The sequence below is a fragment of the Narcine bancroftii genome, chromosome 1 (assembly GCF_036971445.1).
Source record: "Narcine bancroftii isolate sNarBan1 chromosome 1, sNarBan1.hap1, whole genome shotgun sequence".
Classification (NCBI taxonomy): Eukaryota; Metazoa; Chordata; class Chondrichthyes; order Torpediniformes; family Narcinidae; genus Narcine; species Narcine bancroftii.
In genome coordinates, this window is record NC_091469.1 from 426,029,066 (window position 1) to 426,055,295 (window position 26,230).

The window sequence follows — 26,230 nt, forward strand, 5'->3', positions numbered from 1 at the left end:
CTGGGGGGGGGGGGGAGACCAGCGTCGACCCCCTGAGGAAGTCAGGGTGCTGTCTTCTGAGCTACAATGTAAACAGTTAAATGCTGTCATCCAGCCTATAATGAATGAGATGGCCCAAATGATGTTCAGAATTGAATACAATTAAAGCACGTGTGGAAGCATCTTGTGAAGAATTTAAAAAATTTGTCTGCTTTTTTTGGAATGTAAACAGCAAGTGGCTTCTAATACAGAAAAAGTGTTGAAGGTTGAAAAATCCATTATAGAATTGCGAGAACGTGAGAAGGAGTTAGAGAGGAAAATAGACTACTTGGAGAATCAAAGCAGAAGGAATAATGTGAAAATAGTTGGTTTGCCAGAAGGTATGGAAGGACAAGATCCTCTTCGTTTTTTTAAAGACTGGATCCCACAAGTACTAGGGCAAGAATTTTTTTCTGGAGGCTTGGTATTGGAAAGAGCTCATAGAGCTTTAAGAAGAACACCTTTACCTGGTCAACCACCGAGACCTGTAATAATTCAATGTTTGAATTATTTGGACAGAGAAGCAATACTTTGTCTAGCAGTGCAAAATGCAAGACAACGTCAAACTCCGTTATTGATTCAGAATAGCAGAGTTTTTTTTAAATCCTGATATGAGTCAAGAGGTCATTCAACGTCGACGTCGATTTAATCCAGTTAAATAAGTTTTGTGGCATAAAGGCTATAAGCCTACACATACTTCTGACACCTTTCCTGTCTCGTACCGAAATAGGAGATCCAGTATTGAACTCTCTCTAGTTGGTACTTCTGTATATTGATTTATAAAAAAATTCCTGAACACATTTGACAAACTCAAAGCTATCCAGCATTTTTACACTATTGTAGAAAACGCATACAATCTTAGAGTATGGATTGGCATGTGGAATTAGTCAATATGTATAAAGTTAAAATCTCCTACTATCACACCTTGTGTTTCCTGCAGCTGTCTCTTATCTCTCTACAGATTTGCTCCTCCAATTCTTATTGATTGTATAATTCAACCCCATGAGTGTGGTAATATCTTTCCCATTCCTCAGCTCAACCCATATAGCTTCAGTAGCATCCCTCTGATCTGTCCTGTCTGGGACAACTGATATTTTCCCTGTTAAGCAATGCCACTCCTCCTCTTTTGTTTTCCCCCTTTCCACCTCCCCCCAACCTAGTTGTATCACACCTGAAATAATGGAAGCCTGGAACATTGAGCTGCCAATCCTGCCCCTCCTGTAACCAAGTTTCACTAATGGCCACAATGTCATAATTCCATATACCAGTCCATGCTCTAAGCTCGTCTGCATTTCCTACAATACTTTTTGCATTGAAATAAATGCACCTGAGAACATTTTCACCATCTACAACTCTTTGACTTCTTACTTTACATGCAATTTTCACATCATCTTTTTCCCTCCTCCACTCCCCTATTGTTCTGACACTCTGCTTCCCATTCCCCTGCAAATCTCATTTAAATCCCCCTGGAGCAGAACAAGTAAACCTTCCTGCAAGGATTTGTGACCCACTTTGGTTCAGATGCAAACTGTCCCATCAGATCAGGTCCCACCCACCTTCCCTGGAAGAGAGCTCAATGATGCACCATGTCTTTTGCCATATGTTAAGCTGCATTCTCCTCCTATTTCTAATCTCACTAGCATGTGGCACTGGTAGCAATCCTGAGATCACAACCCTAGAGTTTCTGTCCTTCACTTCATACATTTACTCCCTGTGCAGGATCTCATCACTCGTCCTACCCACGTCATTGGACCTACATGGACTATGACATCTGGGTGCTCACCTCCCTCTGAGAATGCCATGAACATGATCTGGCACCAGGGAGGCAACATCAGGGCTTGATACTTTCCACAGAACCTCTTAAAGTACCCTCCATAATGTTTGGGAATAAGACACTTTTTTTCCTTTATTTGTCCCTGTTCACCACAGTTTTAAATTTATAATCAAACAATTCATATGTAATTAAATTACAAATTCCAGATTTTATTCAAGGTTATTTGTATACATTTTGATTTGACCATATAGAAATTAGTTTTTTTTAATCTGTAGACCCCAAAGGCACCATAATTTTTGGTATATTTGGCTTCACGGGTGTTTGTGAGGGTTCGGGTATGTTTAATTGCTTCATTGGTGCAGATATAAAAGCTTGGCTTGCTTCTAAGCTTTTGATCACTTTTGGAGTCTGTAGTTGCCATTTTTCAACTTGAGGACTAGACTTGAACCAATGAAAATTAAAGAAGCCATTATGAGGATGAAAAAAAAATGAGAATAAATCACTGGATGCACTACTGACAAATGAAATCATCAGGGATACAGCTGGCTTACCTGACTACCCACATGCTGCAAGAGGAGCATTCCCCTGCCCTGCCAGCCACTCCTTCTGTCTATGACTGGAGGAAAAAAATCTATAAGATAAATAAAACCTGCCCTTAGCTAAACCTATCTGCTGAATCCTTTTTGTTCCTCGATTAGAATGCCTCTTACTTACTTCAACTTCTGCATGACCACTTTAGCTTCTTCTTGCCAAAGCCCCTTGAGCACAAGCCTTGCCATTCCAACGATGACCCTAACTTTTATAGTGATGCTTGGTTCACCTGACCTCGATTGCCCAATCATCTGCTGAGTCTGAGCTTTTCTGAGCTCAAATCCTTCCCTCCCTGTTTTCTCTGAAATATTGCTGTTCTCCACTCCATTCTTGTCTGTTTAGTGAAGGGAAAGATCTTATAAAATTGTAGTCAGCTAGAATGTCTTCAGTGAATGCTTAGGAAATGTTCAATTTAGTCATTTGGAACAATATTAACTCCTTTCATTTAAAAATAATGTGCAAGGAGAGAAGTATTTTTTGGAAAAAAAATAATTGCTATTTCATTCAGCATGGAGATTTCCTGTTTTTCAATCTATTATTTCAGTGACTAGGAACATGTGTGCTGGTTTTTAATTATGCTATCCCATCATTAGAAATACTGGTGTTCAAGTCAAAAGAAAAATTGAAATAGGCTAATCTCCCACCCTCCACAGCACATGGAAAACATATTAGCTCATCTGAATGATTAATCGCTTTATCCTTGCACCCCCCCCCCCCCCCCCCCATTCTGTTTGCAGAAACACGGAAGGTCCAAAGTGCCCAATTATATTGTGCGGCTGGAGGGGGAAGAATTCAATCCGTGCATTTGTGGCCAAGAATGAACGTTTACATTACCTACAAATGCTGGGAGTGGAGGTTTTCAGAGATGAGAATAAGGGGAAAGGATCTGACAAAGTCACTGTAAATCCTGAGAAATGTATGCAACCGATGGAAGAAGTGGCATTAAATGTACAGGAAGGTGAGACGATGAAAGAAGATGCTGAAGTTCAACAGAAATCTGATGAATATGATGACAACTTCGGTCTTGTTAAAGAACCTGTGCAACATTTGGAAGCTGTACAGCATGTGGAGATGGTAATTAGTAATTCGAAACCACTGTCAGAAGCTACTGATACAAGTGCAAAAATTGAGAAAACTGATAACACTGCTGTGACATGTCCTGATGGAAAACAGATTTGAGGTGGTGCAAAGTAATTGCTGAACGTGGACTGGTGTGGACTGCACCACAAGAAAACTAGTCTTCATGTCCTATGATCTATCATTGTAACTTGATATAAAGGCTAATAAATTTAGTGGGGCATCAAGAAGTCTAAACCAACCTATGTTTGACATGTACATTATGGCTATATGGCCTCGCTTAGAATTTCCTTCTTTGGGAGGGGGGGGAAGTGAAGAATGAAACAATGAGGAAAGATGGACCGATTTCATGGTGATGAAATTCATAAGGGATAAAAATGAATTTCAGCATCATTCAGGTCTTTCCAAATGGTTTGACAACTCATTTACATTCAGAAAATGCCTTTAGAACAGACAAAAATGAGAAGCTGGAAGGATTCAAAGGGCAGAAATGGTCAGTCAGTGATTGTGATTCTAAAGGAGTTCATTCTTCAGAATGAACTTTTGTGATCTGTTTGCCATTTCTATGATTACTTGTGCTTGGCATTTTAAAAAAAAAAACCATGAATCCCATCTTTCAAAGTGGTTTTAAATAGTTAATAGCTAAATTTATGAATATGAATTGCTAAATCGAATACATCCTCATGAGTTGAACGATAACTTCTCCATGCCTTTTTGGATGGTAATGGAACAGATTGCATACCTAAATTATCTCTTCTCTAGCAGTTAGTTGTCCAAGTTATGAAGATGACTTAAATTGAAATATTTGCTTTGCAAAATCTTTGCATATACCTTTGGAGAAACTATGTAGTTTTCTTATATGCTTACAAACGTGAAAATGTTTTTTTTTGGTCAAGAAACCATATTTTACCCAATAAAATGCACTAAATTTTCATTTTCATGTCTTTTTCATTTTTTTTAACACTGAAGATTCTAGTGACTATATAATTTAATTCTTGCTGAGGCAACAACCTTGTTGATGTGCAACAGTACACTATAGATCTTAGAAACTGCTATCCCAAGCTCCCTTTTGAAGTCTGCTCACTTTGTGCACGAGTCTTTGCGGAGTCATAAATTCATAGTCATACATCATGGAAAAGGCCGTTTTGGCTAACTTGCCTATGCCCACTCACACTAGTACCACATGCCCATATCCCTCTCAACCAGGAATGGCCAAATTTGCTTAATGTAAGAACTACATGTGGGTCTCAAATATCTGGTTTATTGCAAAACATGAAAAAGAATTACATACACGTTTTTACTCTTCTATTTTGTTACAAAAATGTTATATAAAGAAATACATGTATAATATTTGTGAAGACTGTATTTTTTTAAACTGCTAGTTTGTTTAAGCTTTAATAATCAAAAAGTACACCAAATATTTTCAAAATTCTGACATTTTTTCTGTGGAAATCTCTGCCCAAGGAAGCAGTAGACACTGTCTTATTTAATCTATTTTAAGATACAGAAAGAAATTTTTGCTTTGTTAGGATTTAAGGGTTATGGGACAAAGGGGGAGCTGGGTCCAAATCCAGATCAGCTGTGATCTTGTTGAAGGGAGCAGGCTTGACAGGCAGGATGGACAACTTCTGCTCCTGTTTCCGATGTAGTTCTCTTTGGGAACACTGCTGCTACTGGTCTCTGCAGAAATCTACCATTGAAGTGTCCACAGTCAAGTGCATGCTGCAGGAAATGACCCAATGCAAAGCTGCCTCCTGTGCCAGGGAGAAGCCAAGAAGTCCACAGCTCTGCTTCTCCCCATCCCACCCTCCAATCCCCTCTTCCTGGTCATTGGCAGGATGGGGGGAACAGTTGCTGGGGTATGGAGCAGTCCAAACTTTGCACTGCCTGGTGCTGACTCTCCATCCATTAGGGCCAGGGCTGGTCTGTGGCCACTGACATGACCGGTGCTGCTGCTGCCCGCTCCAGCTCTGTTCTGGCTTGGAGGCTGGATAATGTCCTCTTTGGGGACCCCCTCCAACCTCTCCCTGTCTCTGAGATCCCCCCCCCCCCTCAGCCGTACGAGAGTACCTGGAAAGACACCCTGCTTCTGGGGCAGGCCATACCTCACCAGAACTCTCCTAGTCCAGCCCTGGGTCAGAGAGTAGTGGTAGAAAATTGTTTGTCCAATTGGAGGCCGGTGACTAGTGGAGTTCCTCAGGGATCGGTCCTGGGTCCACTATTGTTTGTTATATATATTAACGATCTGGAAGTAGGGGTGGAGAATTGGATAAGCAAGTTTGCGGATGATACAAAGATTGGTGGTGTTGTGGACAGTGAGGAAGATTACCGTAGATTAAAAGGTGATTTAGGAAGGCTGGAGGTGTGGGTTGAGAAATGGCTGATGGAATTTAATACAGATAAGTGTGAGGTGTTACATTTTGGAAAGGCAAGTCTAAATAGGTCATATGCATTAAGTGGTAGGCTATTGAGATGTGCAGAGCAACAAAGGGATTTAGGAGTTGTGGTAAATAGTACCCTCAAGGCTGATACTCAGGTAGATGGTGTGGTGAAGAAGGCATTTGGAATGTTGGCCTTCATAAATCGGAGTATTGAATTCAAGAGTAGGGAGGTTATGATGAAATTGTACAAGGCAATGGTGAGGCCAAATTTGGAGTACTGTGTACAGTTTTGGTCACCAAATTATAGGAAAAATATAAACAAAATAGAGAGAGTGCAGAGAAGGTTCACAAGAATGTTGACAGGATTTCAAGGTTTGAGTTACAGGGAAAGGTTGTGCAGACTGGGGCTTTTTTCTCTGGAGCGTAGAAGATTGAGGGGGGACTTGATAGAGGTGTTTAAGATTTTAAAAGGGACAGACAGAGTAAACGTGGATGGGCTTTTTCAATTAAGAGTGAGGGATATTCAAACTAGAGGGCATGGTTTAAGATTGAAGGGGGAAAATTATAAGGGGAACATGAGGGGAAATTTCTTTACGCAAAGGGTGGTGGGGATGTGGAATGAGCTTCTGACAGATGTGGTCGAGGCACGATCATTGGTTACATTTAAGGAAAGACTGGATAGTTACATGGAGAGGAGAGGACTGGAGGGGTATGGACCGGGTGCTGGTCAGTGGGACTAGGAGGGTGGGGATTTGTTACGGCATGGATTAGTAGAGCCGAACTGGCCTGTTCTGTGCTGTAAGTGGTTATATGGTTATAAGGCCACCCATCTCCAGAGAGCCTCAGTGCCCTGTGCATCTGAACTTTTGTCTCTCAGATGCCAATCAGCTGAAACTTGCACAACTCCTCCTGGGCCAAGCCTCTGCACTCCTTCCTGGATACGAGGAGATACCTGAAGAAGGACCATCTTCCACTGATCACAAACTAAAATTAACATTAACCACATTCACACTTGTGTCCCACTAAATCAGCCATTAGTGTCCCCAGATAGGAATGGGGTTTTGGCTTTTCACACTTGACCTAACTGGGACATTGAACGCTTTCACACTTGCAAGGAGCCATCTCTGCTATTTGATCTGTTCTACCTTCAATCGGAAGTGCCTGTGTGACGCAGCATGCAAAAAATGGAAGCGACGTCATCTCATTCTGTACACTACCAGACATCAGACAAATTGCTTTGGATGTCCTGAAGATGTGTGAATCTATCACCAGAGAGACAGATCTTATCAGCCTCCTTGTCTGCAAGTTGGTGCAAAGAGAAACTGGCCCAAAAAAAGCGAACTCCTGATCTCGGGTGGCAGAATTTTAATGACCTCTTGCGTATAACCTGTTTGAGGAGAACCATTTGGCTGAGCTGAGATCTGCCATAAAAAAAAGCTTGTTTATAATGAAGTATCTTGAAAGGGTGCATAATAGCTGAAGGATGTGGAAGAGGAAGAGATTAATTTATCAATGAACATGATGATATCCTGCTCTTCCTTTCTCTCTGGAATGCCAATGAATCAGATTGTTGTTCCAATGACAGTTCTCCAAGTCCTCCAGTTTATCTGTTAGCTATTCAATATCCACTTGGGTAACCAATGGGTTAACTTCTTGTTCCCTATCCACTGCTTCTAGATAGTGAACCCACTTCTTGACCTCTGCAAGCCTACCTATAAGTGATTACAGCTTTGACATTCTACCCAGTCATCCAAGATTTTTTTCCAAAGCACATATACGCCTCTTGCTGCACTCCCCCAGATGAATGGCCTCTGAAATTTTGATCCAAGGCCTCCTGCCTGGAGCACTGCGACCTCAAATGTCTCTTAATATCTCCAGAAACTGTCACCTAAAGTTGTTTTGACATCTTTCATGAACGGTAACATTTTAAAGCTGCAATTGTAATAAAATATACTGTAACAGTGAATTTTTTCTGGGAGAATATTCTCGGCGACACTAGGTATTATTCTATTTAGTAGAATCCTAGCGAAGATTTTGCCTGCAATGGAGAGCAACGTGATTCCCCTGTAGTTTGAGCAGTCTGATTTCTCACCTTTGTTTTTGTACAGGGTGATGATGGTGGCATCACGAAGATCCTGAGGCAGTTTACCTTGGTCCCAACAAAGCTTGAAAAACTCATGCAATTTGGCATGCAGAGTTTTGCCGCCAGCCTTCCAGACTTCTGGGGGGATTCCATCCATACCTGCTGCTTTGCCACTTTTCAGTTGTTCGATTGCCTTATATGTCTCATCCAGGGTGGGAACCTCATCCAGCTCTAGCCTTAGGGGCTGTTGAGGGAGCTGGAGCAGGGCGGAATCTTGGACTGAGCGGTTGGCACTGAAAAGAGATTGGAAGTGTTCTGACCATCGGTTGAGGATGGAGATCTTGTCGCTGAGGAGGACTTTGCCGTCTGAGCTGCGCAGCGGGCTTTGGACTTGGGGTGAGGGGCCGTACACAGCCTTTAGAGCCTCGTAGAAACCCCTGAAGTCGCCAATGTCCGCGCTGAGCTGTGTTCGTTTGACGAGGCTAGTCCACCACTCATTTTGGATCTCCCGGAGTTTGCGCTGAAGATGGCTGCATGCGCGACGGAAGGCTTGTTTCTTCTCTGGACAGGACGGCTTTGTAAGGTGAGCCTGGTGGGCAGCTCGCTTCTTTGCCAGCAGCTCCTGGATTTCCTGGCTGTTTTCGTCAAACCAGTCCTTGTTTTTCCTGGAGGAGAAGCCCAGTACCTCTTCAGTGGATTGCAGTATGGTAGTCTTCAACTGATCCCAGAGGGTTTCAGGGGACGGGTCCGTGAGGCGGGTTGCAACGTCGAGCTTTGCTTTGAGGTTTGCCTGGAAGTTTCCTCTTCGCTTCGTCTGACTGCAGTTTTCCAACATTGAACCTCTTTCTGGGGGCTTTATTGTTCCTGGGCTTTGGCTTGAAGTGAAGGTTGAGCTTGCAGCGAACCAGCCGGTGGTCAGTGTGGCATTCCGCGCTAGGCATGACCCTGGTGTGGAGCACATCTTGTTTGTCACTTTCTCGCACCAGGATGTAGTCCAGGAGGTGCCAGTGTTTGGATCGGGGATGCATCCAGGTGGTCTTAAGGCTGTCCCTCTGCTGAAAAAGGGTGTTTGTAATGACAAGCCGCTGTTCTGCGCAGAGCTCCAACAGGAGGCGCCCATTGTCGTTGCACTTGCCGACGCCATGCTTGCCCAGGATTCCTGGCCAGGTTTCTGAGTCTTTGCCGACACGAGCGTTGAAGTCGCCCAGGATGACAACCTTGTCGGCTGTAGGGGTACGCTGGATGAGGTTGCGCAGGTCGGTGTAGAACTTGTTCTTTTCTGCTGGTTCCGCCTGGAGGGTTGGAGCATAGACACTGATGAGGGTGATGTGACGCTTGTTTTGAAGTGGGAGTCGCATGGACATGATTCGGTCCGAGAGGCCTGTGTCGCCGAGAATATTCTCCCAGAATCACAGTGCGGCTTTCGCGCAAACAGAGGAACCACTGACATGGTCTTTGCCCTCAGACAGCTCCAAGAAAAGTGCAGAGAACAAAACAAAGGACTCTACATCACCTTTGTTGACCTCACCAAAGCCTTCGACACCGTGAGCAGGAAAGGGCTTTGGCAAATACTAGAGCGCATCGGATGTCCCCCAAAGTTCCTCAACATGATTATCCAACTGCACGAAAACCAACAAGGTCGGGTCAGATACAGCAATGAGCTCTCTGAACCCTTCTCCATTAACAATGACGTGAAGCAAGGCTGTGTTCTCGCACCAACCCTCTTTTCAATCTTCTTCAGCATGATGTTGAACCAAGCCATGAAAGACCCCAACAATGAAGACGCTGTTTACATCCGGTACCGCACGGATGGCAGTCTCTTCAATCTGAGGCGCCTGCAAGCTCACACCAAGACACAAGAGAAACTTGTCCGTGAACTACTCTTTGCAGATGATGCCGCTTTAGTTGCCCATTCAGAGCCAGCTCTTCAGCGCTTGACGTCCTGCTTTGCGGAAACTGCCAAAATGTTTGGCCTGGAAGTCAGCCTGAAGAAAACTGAGGTCCTCCATCAGCCAGCTTCCCACCATGACTACCAGCCCCCCCACATCTCCATCGGGCACACAAAACTCAAAACGGTCAACCAGTTTACCTATCTCGGCTGCACCATTTCATCAGATGCAAGGATCGACAATGAGATAGACAACAGACTCGCCAAGGCAAATAGCGCCTTTGGAAGACTACACAAAAGAGTCTGGAAAAACAACCAACTGAAAAACCTCACAAAGATAAGCGTATACAGAGCCGTTGTCATACCCACACTCCTGTTCGGCTCCGAATCATGGGTCCTCTACCGGCACCACCTACGGCTCCTAGAGCGCTTCCACCAGCGTTGTCTCCGCTCCATCCTCAACATCCATTGGAGCGCTTACACCCCTAACGTCGAAGTACTCGAGATGGCAGAGGTCGACAGCATCGAGTCCACGCTGCTGAAGATCCAGCTGCGCTGGATGGGTCACGTCTCCAGAATGGAGGACCATCGCCTTCCCAAGATCGTATTATATGGTGAGCTCTCCACTGGCCACCGTGACAGAGGTGCACCAAAGAAAAGGTACAAGGACTGCCTAAAGAAATCTCTTGGTGCCTGCCACATTGACCACCGCCAGTGGGCTGATAACGCCTCAAACCGTGCATCTTGGCGCCTCACAGTTTGGCGGGCAGCAACCTCCTTTGAAGAAGACCGCAGAGCCCACCTCACTGACAAAAGGCAAAGGAGGAAAAACCCAACACCCAACCCCAACCAACCAATTTTCCCTTGCAACCGCTGCAATCGTGTCTGCCTGTCCCGCATCGGACTTGTCAGCCACAAACGAGCCTGCAGCTGACGTGGACTTTTTACCCCCTCCATAAATCTTCGTCCGCGAAGCCAAGCCAAAGAAGAACAGTGAATTTTTAAAGGATAATTGTATACCATCAGTGTGGAGCATTGTTCTAAGCAGCTTTCTTAGCCATTGCATCAAATGATTCCCTGAGAGGAATGTTTCTACTCAATGAACTATCATCTGAAATAGAAGGATTTATGACAAAAGGTTATTAACTCAAAATGTTAAGTGTTTTTGTACAGATGCTTAATGATGCAAGTGTTATTTTTCACAAAACAAATCATACCAATCTGCCATTTCTATCTTGCCATGACTTGTTTTCCTGCTAAAGCTTCCCTTCCAGAATTATTACAATTCCTCATTTTTGTTCACAATTCTATGATAGATGGCCTCTACTCCTGTTTCACAATTCAGATTAAGAATAAATTTTTACTAACTTTGAATAGATATTAAATGTTTATTTTTTTCCTTATCCAATTCATTATGTTGAATGGTTGATGTTAGTCCAATTATTTCAGAGATTAAAAAAAAAAGTTAATTGCTCGGAAAACTAATTTCATGGTCTAGGACAATTTGCATGTCCTTTTGGAACTAGGAAGAACATCTTCATATCCTGCACCTATTCTGATGAAAATGCTGGTGCCTTCATTCAAAATAATTCAATTGACCTTCAGCTATCCTCCAGCTACAACTTGGCTTCAGTGTGGCCAAGTTCCAGTAAAGCTGATGCAATTGGATCATTCTGCCAATGGTACAATCCACTGTGGTTAAACTCTGCATGCACATCTTTAATTACAGAGGTACCTATCAAGAATTATAGTTCTGTAAAGCTGAGAAATGTTTCAAATGAGTGAATACTTGTCAAAATTAAGTAGAATTGACTGCCAAAGAACTGTGGTATATTGTTCATCCAGAGAATCCTGTATGAACTTGCAGACTCCACACATATTCTCATTTTAATTTCTATGTGGGAAAGAGGTTGGCTGGTTTTGAATGAGTTGTCTGATTTGGGAAAGGGAAACTTTTTTTTGAAACTGCTAATAGATTCACTCTTCAGATCAATCAATAGATACATTTATTACCACCTTGCAATTATGAACATGGGTATGGACTGGATTTGGTAGCAGAGAAGAAAATTTTGAAAACTTCCTTTTTTTTGTTTTTTGTTTTTTTTTTCTCCAAAAATATGCATAATAGAATCTTCAATAACACAATCTATTAAAACTTTTCTTACAAACAACAAAACATTCCCTCACTCCTCCCACCCCCCATCTATACATACAGATCCACACCCTGTCAGAGCTTACATTATCTTTTAAATACATAGAATACAGTTGGGAAAGTCACTTTTGGGTATGTATAATATCAGCACTTATATTTATTTTTTTAAATTGTATTTGGGCCCCTATGTGATCCAGGTATGGCTGTCACATCTTTACAAAAGTATTCTGAGGTGAATTGTGCACCCCTGTTTGATGTCAGGTGCTCCGGGACTCTGAATTTGGCCACTCTCGTGTTTATTGGGCCTCTGTTGCGGTTTCCACCAGTGGCCACCTTGTGAGACAGTCTACCATTGTCAACAGATACCGTGACTCTGGCAGGGGTCCCATTATGTATATGTGCACACTCCGTCAAATGGCTGGGGTGGTCGTATGTCTATACCTTTTTAATTAATATTTTTAATGCATTTGAAAATGGACAACAATCATGTGGAATAAGAATTACAAGCAGTCTCATATACGTAGATGGAAGGTGTAACACGCCATCCAGTGGCAAGTGCAGAAAAGTGTCAAGTTTCCGAGCAACAGAATTTTGACACTAGGTGTCAAAAAATAAATTATGGAAGAAGAAGTAAAAAGATATTCAAAATCTTAAATTAATTCACAGGTCAAGTGAACTTCCAGAGTTCAAGCACAATAACATTACATTTCAAAGTTGGCATTCTGGTTAAGTGAGCATAGCAAATGCAGGTAACTAACGACCTGGCTGAGATCATGCTTTGGCACAACCATTAGCTTGAAGGCCGCTGCTTATTTGAAATATTACTACTTGGCTGCTCTCAGCTTTGGATCGAATCACAATTGCTCGCAGCGTTTAATTCTTTTTTTCCTCTTGGGGACAGGAAGAGAAGCTGCTTCATGTTTCCTGAATTGCAAGCAAAATAGAAGCCAACCATCACAAAGTACATCCTACTCAAAAAGGTAAGTGAATACATACTTGTACTTCTGAAAGAAGTTTGGAGCATCAAAGAGTTTGGACCACTCCATTTTACCCATTAAAATTTCATCTGTGATTGAAAGACCTTGCTTAAACTCTTCCATCATGTCTGCCCGTGTAGATGCAGAGACATTATAGGTTGAGTTTTGTTGTGGATAGGCTGGTGTAATAATTGGCATGAGGTGGTAACAGTCACTTGGGGTAACCCGTGGATCCCAAACTGGAAGATTCAGATTGCAGTCCTCAGGTTGTTTTAACAAGACAGGATTTGGCCATTCCCATTTTGAAAAAACCAAGAAGAACTTGTGTACTAGTGTTGATGCAACAGCATTGGGGTACAGTGGCATGTTCGTGCCACCAACATGGCCCATGAAACACCACCCAGAAAGCCTAGTATGTTAGAGTAAATGTGGCACTTTGCCCATAATTTAATTGCCCTCAGTGTTAGTCTAAAATTTTCAATATTTGGTACGAAATGCAGTATTATTCTGCAACCATCAAGACTTCTAATGCACCTCAAATCCAGATTTTTAAGCAACACATCATCTCTAAGATCCAAATCTTCAGGAATTGTCTGAAGAGCCAATCTTGAAAACAAAATATCAATTTCTATACCATCAAAGGATAGTTTAATGACTGGAATAAATGCTTCTTCAACAGCCCATAAATTTCTCACTTCATCTTGCTGCTTCAGCTTTTCACAGAAGGATGTGAAGAAGTCAACTCTTTCAATATGACGAGGTGCAACACATAATGCATCAATATCAGCACCTTTGGTATGCACTCCTAATCTGTATGAACCAAATGTAAACATTTTCCCACCAACATTATCTATTACAGATGGAGGAAGGTTCTTAGTTTAACTCGTATAACGGATCCACTCTTTCACTAAGCTATTTAGGTTTCCCAGTATTGAAATTCTGTGCTGCAATTCCTCCTCCTCTTCAAAAACACCATAAGGTTTTAGTGCCTCAATAAGTTTCTGGGTAAGCACATAATCATTTTCTTTTGGCAAAGCCAAGGTGATTGAAGATGTAATGCCTTAATGCTTTTGAGTTTGGGGGTGCAGAGATCCCTGATCTGAAGAAGGGTATGGCATGGCTCCGTTCCACTCCCCGTCCCCCTAACGGTCTCCTAGCTTCATTCTCATCTTGTGCCCGGGCGCTTTCCTCTCGATGGTGGGGTGTTATTGTTTTTTTTTAAACCCTCCCTATGGAGCCATGGATTTTTTTTGGGGGGTGGGGGAATACCCGGCCCACTTTCTTCCTTTTTATCTCATTTCTGCTAACAAAGCGCACATTCCCAACATGGCAGAGGCTGGATGAAAACCGTGTGTCTATACCTTTGACGACTGGCAGTGTGTGCAAGTTCTGGCCCATTGGCTGATCTGTTTGCAGAGGCCTTGCCAGGTGAACCTACTTGCTACCATCTTGATGGTGGTCCTGATGGCAGGGTGTGCCAGGTTGTACATTAAACACCTGTCATCTGCATGCTGCCAGGATGATGGATCAAGGCTTGCCAGTTGAAATGTCACAAAAGAGGGTCTGGTTGTCAGGGCCAATGAGGACATCCTCCATATGAATCCCATCACTGTTGCCCTGTATGCAGAGATGCCAGGGTCTATCTGTTGTGCCTGAGCCATGATCCCTTTGACAGAGTCTGTATGCCTGGACTGTTGGCCGGGACAGTGTGTCGGCCACCATGTTGGTCTTCCCGGCGATATGCTCAACATCTGTGGTAAACTCAGATATATAGGACAGGTGAATCTGCTGCCTGGCTGACCAAGGGTCCAACACTTTATTGAAGGTAAAGGTTAACAGCTTGTGATCCGTGAAGACCTTGAATTGCTTCCCCTCCAGGAAATACCTAAAATCTCGGACTTTTAAGTACAATCCCAGGAGCTCGCAGTCGAAAACACTGTACTTGAACTTGGGGGGGGTGAAGGTAGCTAGAGGTTGCCATTGTCGCATGACCCATTGCTCAAGTACTCCCCTGACTGCTGTATTGGATGTGTCCACTGTGAGAGTGGTCGGGGCATCTGCCCTTAGATGCACCATGAACGTTGTGTTGACCAGGGCGTCTTTGGCCTTCTGGAAGGCTTCCGACGCTTCCTTCTTCCACTCAACCTCTTTTTGCTTCCTTGACATACCACCGGTATGAAGTGATGGTAGAAATTAATCATACTGACAAACACCAATGTGGCTTGGTGAAATGCCTGACAGCCTCTATCTTTTCAGACAAAGGTGTCAATAGGCAATAGACAGTAGGTGCTGGAGTAGGCCAATTGGCCCATCGAGCCAGCACCACCAATGGCTGATCATTCTCTGTCAGTAACCATTCCCTGCCTTATCTTCATAACCCTTAACTCCTCTGCCCACAAGAACCTTGTCTAACTCCCTTTTGAACATATCCAGCGAATCAGCCCATACTACCTGTGGTGAATGTCTGCCAAGCTGCCTGTCTCCCCCCTCTGGCGAGCCTGGCTGTACTAACATTGGCTGTGCATTATCTTTACTGTTAAGGACACTCCACTTGGATATAACGGTGTATGCATCTATTGTCTTTTATTATTGTACCATGAGTTTCTGCTAATAAAAGCCATGATTATTGTTTGACGACATCGTTTTTGTCTACTTCATCAACTGGCACTTCAATTTTATTAGCAGAAATGGATGCAGCCCTCAAGCCAGAGCGGCTGATAATCGACCAGTCTGCCCCGAGGGCCAGAGAAATGTTCAACCACTGAATTTCTTGTTTCGATTACTACATGGCTTGAAACAACGTGGTCGATGAGGCGATACAGTGGGGCCACCTGAACACTCTGCTGGGTGAGGTCCGTTTTTCCGTAACACAAGGAGCTACCACTCTGGCTATAGCCCGGGAACGTCTGACTGCTTACTATGCAGGGCCACGGAATGTGGTGCTTGCTCGACGCCAGTTGCTGACTAGACGCCAGAAACCCGGGGAAAGTGATGCTGCCTATGCACTGGCTCTCGACTCACTGGCAAATGAATGTGATGTCAGGGCAGTCAATGTGCAACAACACTGTAATGCCTTGAAGCTGGATGCTTCAGTCAATGGGATTGACTCCAGTTACATCTGACAGAGGCTGCTGGAGACAGAGCCCTTAACCTACGACTGGGCAGTCACTCTAGCCAAAACACTGAGAAGTGCCATGCGTTCCAATGAAATGCTAGAAACCGAAAAGAAAACATCCAGGAGTGCTGGAACCCCGAAGGAAAGAAAAGGGCGAACTCCTGAAAAATGCTTCTTCTGTGATAATAGCTGGCACCCCAGACAGAAATGCGTGGCTCAATTTGCTACCTCCAGCTATTGTGGGAAACTCAGCCACTTTGCTAAAGTGTGTAAGGCGAAAAGTACTCCCACTGATAAGAAGAAGAAGAGGAGCCCAAAAAAAATGTGTCCTGGAGCTGCAGGAATGAAAAACAACTGTGAAAAGGGGGAAATCTTCAGACGAGCAGGCCGAATCGACTTCAAATGATGGCGAGGTGAGATCCCCTGTGATAGCTCAATTGACTCCAAAGCTTGGGGGACGTTATGGACTGGAACGGTCGACTATGAAGGGGGAGGTGAATGGTGAGACTTTTAATTGTCTAATAGACTTAGGGAATGCTGACAGCTACATCCACGAGAGAGTTGCCAGAGTCTTAAATTTGCAGTGATATCCAGCGAACCGAAAGATATCGATGGCTTGTAGTGAACTTAGAAAAACTGTACGGGACAAGTGTAAAGTTACTTTCAATTTGCAGGGACATTGCCTGGCTGATGCTGGAGTTCTGCACCCCTGTGGTACTGGGGTTAGATATTCAATCCCAGATGAACAGTGCAGTGTTAAATTTTGGTGGGCCACTACCTACATTTACCATCCCCTGTGCTAGTTACTGCGGTCTATCTACATTAAAGATCAAAGCTCCCTCCCTTTTCAATGATTTATCCCCCCCCCCCTCCGAGTGTCGGCTGATTGCCACTAAGAGCCGTTCTTACAGCAAAGAGGATTGTGAGTTTATCAAAGCTGACACCCAGAGATTGCTTAACGAGGGAGTAATTGAACCCAGTAAGAGTCCATGGCGAGCCCAGGTGGTAGCTGTGAAAAATTACACTAAGAAACTACAGCCAGACAATCCATTGTTACACTAACCTGGATGCCTACCCCCTGCCACGCATCAATGAAATGGTTAATCAGATAGCGCAATTCAAAGTGTACTCCACTATCAACCTCAAAGCAGCTTACCACCAAATCCCCATTAAAAAAAAAGGAACGACCCTATACAGCCTTTGACACTGATGGTGGGGGGGGGGGGGAGGGGGGTTATACCAGTTTAATAGAGTACCTTTTGGAATCACTAATGGAGTGTCAGTGTTTCAGAGGGAGATGGATAAGATTGTTCGAATGAATGAGTTATAGGGTACGTTTCCCTATCTGGATAATGTCACTGTCTGTGGGAAAACACAGACAGAAAACAATAGCAACCTCACGCAATTTTTAGCAACAGCTAAAGAACTCAACCTTACATTTAACGAGGGCAAATGCACCAGCAGCAGATCATGACAATGCGTCAGAGGGATCATTTAACCTGCCCGGTCTGTACTGGATCTCATAATCATAAGTTGAGAGTTCTAATCGCCAGCATGCCATCTTATCGTTGTTGATTTTACTTTTGTGTTTAGTACTGAACATGTAGGCACACCCTCTATTTGACACTAAATCTTTTCCTCTCTCTACAATGACCTGAAGGCTTTCAAGAGAATTAAAGCTGATATTGCCAAAGCTGCACTCTCGTCCATTGACGAGGATGTCCCATTCCAAGTGGAAACTGATCCCTCAGAATGTGCCTTAGCAGGAACCCTTAATCAAAAGGGCAGACCTTTTTTTTTAAACTTTATTTATTCGTTCAAAATACAGATAATAAGTAACATATATAACAATAAACAAAGCATAAATGTTATATTTTACATATATAAAAAAAGAAAGAAAAAAAAGGAAAGAAACCCCCACCCCCCTTCTTTCAGCCAACACTCCTAAGGAGAGCCATAAAGGAAAGAGAAAAAAATAAAGAAAAGTAAAGCATACATATTGAAATCTAGTCAATATTCTGAATATGTAAATATTCTGAATATAACAACCACCTATTAATAAAAAAAACTATCTTTGGCTTGGCTTCGCGGACGAAGATTTATGGAGGGGTAATGTCCACGTCAGCTGCAGGCTCGTTTGTGGCTGACAAGTCCGATGCGGGACAGGCAGACATGGTTGCAGCGGTTGCAAGGGAAAATTGGTTGGTTGGGGTTGGGTGTTGGGTTTTTCCTCCTTTGTCTTTTGTCAGTGAGGTGGGCTCTGCGGTCTTCTTCAAAGGAGGTTGCTGCCCGCTGAACTGTGAGGCGCCAAGATGCACGGTTTGAGGCTATGTCAGCCCACTGGCGGTGGTCAATGTGGCAGGCACCAAGAGATTTCTTTAGGCAGTCCTTTTACCTCTTCTTTGGTGCACCTCTGTCTTGGTGGCCAGTGGAGAGCTCGCCATATAACACAATCTTGGGAAGGCGATGGTCCTCCATTCTGGAGACGTGACCTACCTAGCGGAGTTGGATCTTCAGCAGCATGGATTTAATGCTGTCGGCCTCTGCCATCTCGAGTACTTCGATGTTGGTGATGAAGTCGCTGCAATGAATGTTGAGGATGGGAGCGGAGACAACACTGGTGGAAGCGTTCTAGGAGCCGTAGGTGATGCTGGTAGAGGACCCATGATTCGGAGCCGAACAGGAGTGTGGGTATGACAACGGCTCTGTATACGGTAATCTTTGTGAGGTTTTTCAGTTGGTTGTTTTTCCAGACTCTTTTGTGTAGTCTTCCAAAGGCACTATTTGCCTTGGCGAGTCTGTTGTCTATCTCATTGTCGATCCTTGCATCCAATGAAATGGTGCAGCCGAGATAGGTAAACTGGTTGACCATTTTGAGTTTTGTGTGCCCGATGGAGATGTGGGGGGGCTGGTAGTCATGGTGGGGAGCTGGCTGATGGAGGACCTCAGTTTTTTCAGGCTGACTTTCAGGCCAAACATTTTGGCAGTTTCCGCAAAACAGGATGTCAAGTGCTGAAGAGCTGGCTCTGAATGGGCAACTAAAGCGGCATCATCTGCAAAGAGTAGTTCACGGACAAGTTGCTCTTGTGTCTTGGTGTGAGCTTGCAGGCGTCTCAGATTGAAGAGTCTGCCATCTGTGCAGTACCGGATGTAAACAGCGTCTTCATTGTTGAGGTCTTTCATGGCTTGTTTCAGCATTATGCTGAAGAAGATTGAAAAGAGGGTTGGTGCGAGAACGCATCCTTGCTTCATGCCATTGTTAATGGAGAAGGGTTCAGAGAGCTCATTGCTGTATCTGACCCGACCTTGTTGGTTTTCGTGCAGTTGGATAACCATGTTGAGGAACTTTGGGGGGTATCCGAGGCGCTCTAGTATTTGCTAAAGCCCTTTCCTACTCACGGTGTCGAAGGCTTTGGTGAGGTCAACAAAGGTCATGTAGAGTCCTTTGTTTTATTCTCTGCACTTTTCTTGGAGCTGTCTGAGGGCAAAGACCATGTCAGTAGTTCCTCTGTTTGTGCAAAAGCCGCACTCTGATTCTGGGAGAACATTTTCGGCGACACTAGGTATTATTCTATTTAGGAGAATCCTAGCGAAGATTTTGCCTGCAGTGGAGAGCACCGTGATTCCCCTGTAGTTTGAGCAGTCTGATTTCTCGCCATTGTTTTTGTACAGAGTGAACTATAGTTATCCATGAAACATATGTAATTTTTTTCCATTATTAAACAATATTTCATCTCATTATGCCAAAAGTCTCAAATTTAATCATTTCAGGTAAAATCATATCTCTACCGAACACGTTTTACCAAAGATCGAACTTGATAAAAATACGCTTACACTTAATTGGACTGTTTAAACCCCGAACATTAAAAGTAGCAAACTTCAACTTTGACATATCCACTAATATTACTAAAAACTAATATCAATATATAAAGACTCAGATCAACGTAAATAGGCCCTCCAATAGGAGGAAAAGAAACTACAAATTAAAGTCTAAATAAAATGAAAATTAAAAAAAGATTTAAAAAAAACCCCAAAAAAACTACCAAAAGGTAGTAATCCCTAAACAAAAGTTGGGTGTGGATCACCCACCAGTGGCTGATGACTAGTAGAACATAGAGCAAATTTCTCCCTCCCCAGCCAAACAAAGAATAACAACAAGATATCATAATGACATAAAAAGAAAGTAAAAATAAAAAAGTTCTTCTATTCATCCAAAAGATTCCAGACTCGGCGACTCCATTTCAAGGAAACGGACTCTTTCCATTCCCATTTCTCCCATTTCTGCCGTTTCTTCCATTTCCAGAACAACCAGATTTTTCTTTAGGAGACAATGGTGGGCTACATCTTTGTCCTCTTACATCTGGAAACGAGTCAGCAAAACTCATTGCTTCACGCTCATTCTCAAAAAACCGAGATTGAAAGTCTCCATAACACACCTTCAACACTGTCAGATAGCGAAAAGTAGACTTATAACCTTTACACCACAAAACTTCTTTAACTGGATTAAATTGACGCCGACGCTGAATAACCTCTTGACTCAAATCAGGATAGAAAAAAACTCTACTATTCTGAATCATTAACAGGGCTTGTCGTTGTCTCGCGCTTTGCACTGCTAAACGAAGTATCGTTTCTCTGTCCAAATAATTAAAACATCGAATTATCAAGGGTCTTGCTGGTTGACCAGGCAGAGGTCTTCTTCTTAAGTCTCTATGAGCTCTTTCCAATGCCAGACCTCCAGAGAAAAATTCCTGTCCCAGTATTTGTGAAATCCATTCAGTAAAAAAAACGAAGAGGATCTTGTTCTTCTATACCTTCTGGCAAACCAATAATCTTCACATTATTCCTTCTACTTTGATTCTCCAAATAATCTACTTTCCTCTCTAACTCCCTCTCACGTTCTCGCAATTCTTTAACGGATTCTTCCACCTCCAACACTTTTTCTGTATTAGAAGCCACTTGTTGTTGAGATTTCAAAAAAGCATCCTGAAATTGTTTAAAATCTTCACAAGGTGCTTCATGTTCATCTATTTTAACTGTATCCAGTTCCAAACTGAGCCTCTGAGACATTTCATTAAGCATAGGCTGAATGATAAAGTTTAACTGTTTACATTGTAATTCAGAAAAGCTCAGCCCTGCTTTCTCTTACATAGTGGCAGAACCAGGTAACTGCAGCTCCTGTTGCATCTCAACAACAGGCAATTTAACAGTTTTACTGTGGGTCTGGACTCCCAGTGACGGCACCCCGACTTCCTCAGGGGGCCAACGCTGTTCTCCCCCCGCAACCCATTGTTGCTTCAAAAACTCACAAAAAAGACCAAAATATTCAGATTGGAGTATATACTGGGGTATTTCAAGCAATGGAGTCGTCTTCTTGCGTGTCCCCTCCGTTAAAGTCGGCAGGCTGCCATGATCGGGATCCACATCGGGGGCACACACACCTTCCTCCTGAGAATGGGTATTTCCAGCAATGTCCTTCTCCTGGTGAGTAGTAGTCATTTTTTCAGCTCCCACAGGCAATCTCTGTGGTTTAGGCTTAAAAGAAAGCAAATCTGAAGTTGTAGCAGACTGTTTAGGCCCTAAATCTTTAACACACCGAAAATGTAGTTTCTTCCGTACTTGAGGTTTAATCTTTTTACCATTAATAGCCATAACAATTCCTTGATACTTTAAACTAAGTTTTAAAAAATTTAAACCTTAAAACAAAGAGTAAAAAACGGGTTCTTAAAAGTCTGGCCAGAGAGGTCGAGATTAGACGTCTAGACTCTATGCCATCTTGCCACGCCCCGCATCAAAAGGGCAGACCTGTGGCATTCTTCTCCCGCATGTAACGCGGACCTGAACTTAAACATCCTGCCATTGAAAAAGAAGCCCAGGCTATTATTGAAGCTGTTCACTACTGGAGACAGTTTCTAGCCAGCAGAAAATTTACTCTTGTCACTGATCAGAAATCTGTAGCCTACATGTTCAGTATTAAACACAAAAGTAAAATCAAGAACGATAAGATGGCACGCTGGCGAATAGAACTCTCAACTTATGATTATGAGATCCAGTACAGACCGGGCAGGTTAAATGATCCCTCTGACGCATTGTCACGATCTGCTGCTGGTGCTCAGATGGATGGGCTAAAAGAGATCCATAGCAGACTGTGCCATCCAGGAGTCACGAGATTCCTCCACTACATAAGGGCTAACAACCTTCCTTTCTCTCTGGAAGAAGTCAGGAAACTGACTAAAAGCTGTTCTGTTTGCGCAGACTGCAAACCTCAATACTTCAAAGCTCCAGAAGCCACTCTCATCAAGGCAACCCAACCTTTTGAGAGGATTATCTTAGATTTTAAAGAGCCATTACCTTCCAACAACAAAAATGTATATTTCCTTACTGTAATTGACGAATATTCCAGGTTTCCCTTTGTGATACCCTGCCCTGATGTCTCGTCAGCGTCTGTCATTAAATCATTTGACAGAATTTTCAGCATTTTACATTCATACTGATAGAGGCTCAGCATTCATGAACGCTGAACTGCGGCAAGCCCTGCTACAAAAAGGAATTGCCACCAGCCGTACCATGAGCTACAACCTGCAGGGCAATGGGTAGGTTGAAAGGGCTAATGCTATAGTCTGGAAGACTGTTAATCTTGCATTAAAAATGTTTATCCGCCATATTGAGTGGTGGGACACCTACCGGGCTATCACATCTTATTCCTTTGTCATACAATGAATTCAATATTTTATTGCCTAAGTTTATAGGCAGTAACACATTTTTACACAGTGGAGCTTTTAGGGATATCCCTACTTTTCCCTGTACATTCATTAATTTCCTGCCACGTTCTGATCATATGTATTATGGGATTTTTTGTCTTTTTTTTATAGTGATCTGACACTCCATTTATAAATAAAATCCTTTGCTTCCCCCTCCTCCATTGAATACATTCCCAAGATAAGGAATGAAGAAGGCTCCAAGAAATTTAGCCTGTGCAACTAGGTAATATTTATTTAAATCTGGGAGCCTAAGTCCTCCCAGCCCATAGTCCCATGTAAGTTTTACCAATACAATTCTTGGTAACTTATTATTCCATAGGAACTGTCCAATATGATTATTTAATAATTATTTAATAATTTAAATAAATTTTTAGGTAATGAAATAGGCAGCAATTGAAAAAGATATTGCAGTCTTGGCATCACTTTCATTTTGACACAATTAACCCTTTCCACTAAAGTAATCGGTAAATCTCTCCATTTCTGTTGGTCTTTTTTCTATCTTCCCAAAAAGAGGAACATAATTTATTCCATATTTTTCTAATGCTTCTTGTAATTTTTCCAAAGATCTAACTGGTTCTGATAGGTAAAATAGCATGTTATCCAAATATAGACTAATTTTGGATTATGTTTGTCCAACTTTGAAGCCCCTTGTATCTGGATTCCTTATTATCTCTGCTAGCAGTTCAATCGCTAGTATAAAAAGTGCTGAAGACAGGGGGCATCTCTGTCTGCTCGATCTATTCAAGGGAAGCACCACTGACATTATTTGGTTATAATTTTAACTTGTAGTTTATGATATAAAGTTTTATTCAGTTTATAAATTATCTGCCTATGCCAAATTTTTCCAGCATTTTAAATAGAAAGAACCATTCCAAATGGTTGAATGCTTTTTCTATGTCCAGGGAGACTATAATATTTGCAAATTGTATTATATAAAATAACCTTCCTAAACTATTTGAGGAATGTCTTCCTTTAACAAATCCTACCTGGTCTGTATGTATCAATTTTGGTAGATATTATCCGATTAGCCAGTGCTTTTGCTAGTATCTTATAATCAGCATTTAACAGCAAACTTGGTCTATGTGACAAAGTTTTTAATGGATCCTTATTAATTTTGGTAGTACTGTAATTATAGCATTTGAGAATGATTCCAGGAAGTTCTATGCTCCACTGCTTGGGCCCAGACAGGGGCATTAGTAATTATTTGAATTGTCTGTAAAACTCGAGAGGGAATCCATCCTCCCCCGCTGATTTATTAGGCTGTAGAGTACCCAAGGATTTTTTAATTTCTTCTCATAAAAAGCAGTGTCTAGTTCTATTATATTTGACTCTCTTCTAGTTTTGGATCTTCAACATTCCACAGAAGTTCTTCCATTTTATTCTTGAAATCTAGTAATTCTGATTTGTATAATTTTGTGTAATATTATCTAAAGATATAATTGATTTTGTTTTGTTTATATGTTGGATTATGTGTCTCTGTTTTTATAGCATTTATTATTCTTGATGACTCCTCTGTTTTAACTTGTCAAGATAAGACTTTATGTGCATATTTGCCTAACTCATAATATTTTTGTTTCATTTTTAATATAGCTCTTCCTATTCTATACATTTGTAATGTATTGTACCTTAGCTTTTTATTCTCCAGTAATATGTATTCTTTTGTAGATCTGTTCATTCATTTTTTTCTAATTCTGTAATATATTTCTCTAAACTGTACTTTTGCCATATATTCACTCAAGATTTTTTGTATAGGATATAATTTGACCCCTCAAGTATACTTTGAGCGTGCCCCATATCAAAAAGCTATAATTATTAGATGCCTGATTTGTCTCTTTATAAATATGCAGAAGTCTGTTCTTTTGAATAACATGGCATTGAGATGCCACCTGTATACATTTTCTATCTTTTCCATTATTGCAATAGTTAATGTTTATGGTGAATGGTCTAATAAAATCCTCGCTAGGTATTCTGTTTTTATCATTCTATTATTTTAGCTGGGCAGACATTAAAAATAAATCAATCCTTGTATATGAATCATGTACCCTTGAGTATAAGGAATCATCTCTCTGTGGGATTTAATTGCTTCCATATATCAATAAGATGTATGTGCACCATTTCATAACTCCAAAGGAAATGGGCCAATGACAATTTTTCTCAAGCAAAATATTTCAGCAACAATCTGGTCTAGAGCAGTGATTCTCAACCTTCCATTACCATTTACATACCATCTTAAGCAATCCCTTACTAATCACATAGCACTTATGGCATAGGGTTTTCTTAAAGTGGTATGTGAGTCGAAAGAAAAAAGTTGAGAACCACTGCACTAGAGGTTTTCAATACATTTGTTTTTGCTGAGGCAGAAAACCATGGGAAGTTTGACAAGGTTATTGAGATATTTGATCAACACTGTTCACCAAAGAAAAATGAAATGTCCAAGAGGTAGATGTTTTGCTTGTGCATGCAGCTTTAGGGAGAGAGCTTTGATACTTTTTAACTGTCTTGAAATCAAAAGCAAGAACATGCAATTTTCAATCAATGCAAGATTCAATGATGCATGATCAAATTGTGTTTGACATTATTGATAAGTAAGTGTGAGAGAGGTTGCAGCTGTGAAGGTATGCCACACCATTGAATTAGCTCTGCAGCATGCAAAAAAGTTCAGTGAGAGTGCAAAAGCCTGTGAAAATGAAGGCATAGTCATAGCCACACATAACAAAAAATGGAGAGACATTCAAGTATAAATGATGTGGCACTCAGCATGCATCAAAACAGTGCCCAGTCTATGGAAAAGTCTGTAATAAGTGCAAAGTGCAGAATCACTATGCAAAGCAATGTTTTTCAAAAGGGAAACAAAACAGAAGTTAAAGCATACACACTATAGAAGTAATTGCCCTCTGTGATACACTTTTCATGAGCATGGTACTGCAGAAAGATTCTAAAGTAACAGACACTGAAGAGCCAAGTGTGAACAGAATTGAGCAGGTTAAGTGGACTGCCATTGCATACAAATAGAACAAATATTCCTTTCAAGCTGGACACAGCGACAAATGTCAATTTGATCTGTGAGTGTGACATCAGGGCAATGATGATAAAGCCATATGTCCATGCAAATCCTGTAGAGCTCAAAGCTACAATTGACAGATTATCGACACATAAGGTGCATGTAAACTCAAGGTGAAAGTTAAAAAGCACTACCTCAGGTTCACAGTAGTTCCAGATGGACATGAATTACTACTGGGTAACAAACCATTTGAAAACTTAAGCCTAGTCAAGAAGGTGTACACATCAGGGAAACTTATTATGTTAGCTGATGCATTATCCAGGGCAACAATGCAGAGTAAATCACACAATGAGAGTTCCACAGAGAGAGATGAATTTCTTCCTATATCTGACATAAATCCAAGTAGATTGTAGCT

The 26,230-nt window shown here is 42.0% G+C and overlaps 2 protein-coding genes across 2 annotated transcripts in view; one reads left to right on the forward strand and one right to left on the reverse strand.

Annotated features, from left to right (window-relative positions):
* Positions 1-4,810, forward strand: part of nsun2 (NOP2/Sun RNA methyltransferase 2) — a 47,763-nt gene extending 42,953 nt beyond the window's left edge. Inside the window, exon 19 of the mRNA XM_069914192.1 lies at positions 3,121-4,810. Coding sequence (XP_069770293.1) covers positions 3,121-3,562 — 442 coding nt within the window. The 3' untranslated portion in view covers positions 3,563-4,810. The remainder of the gene's footprint in view (positions 1-3,120) is intronic.
* Positions 4,811-12,770: 7,960 nt separating this feature from the next.
* Positions 12,771-14,427, reverse strand: LOC138753432 (poly(A) polymerase type 3-like). Its single transcript, XM_069916424.1, is given in 2 exon segments — positions 12,771-13,303; positions 13,306-14,427. Coding segments are annotated over 2 exon segments (840 nt in total). The 5' UTR covers positions 13,775-14,427; the 3' UTR covers positions 12,771-12,932.
* Between the last annotated feature and the right edge of the window lie 11,803 nt (positions 14,428-26,230).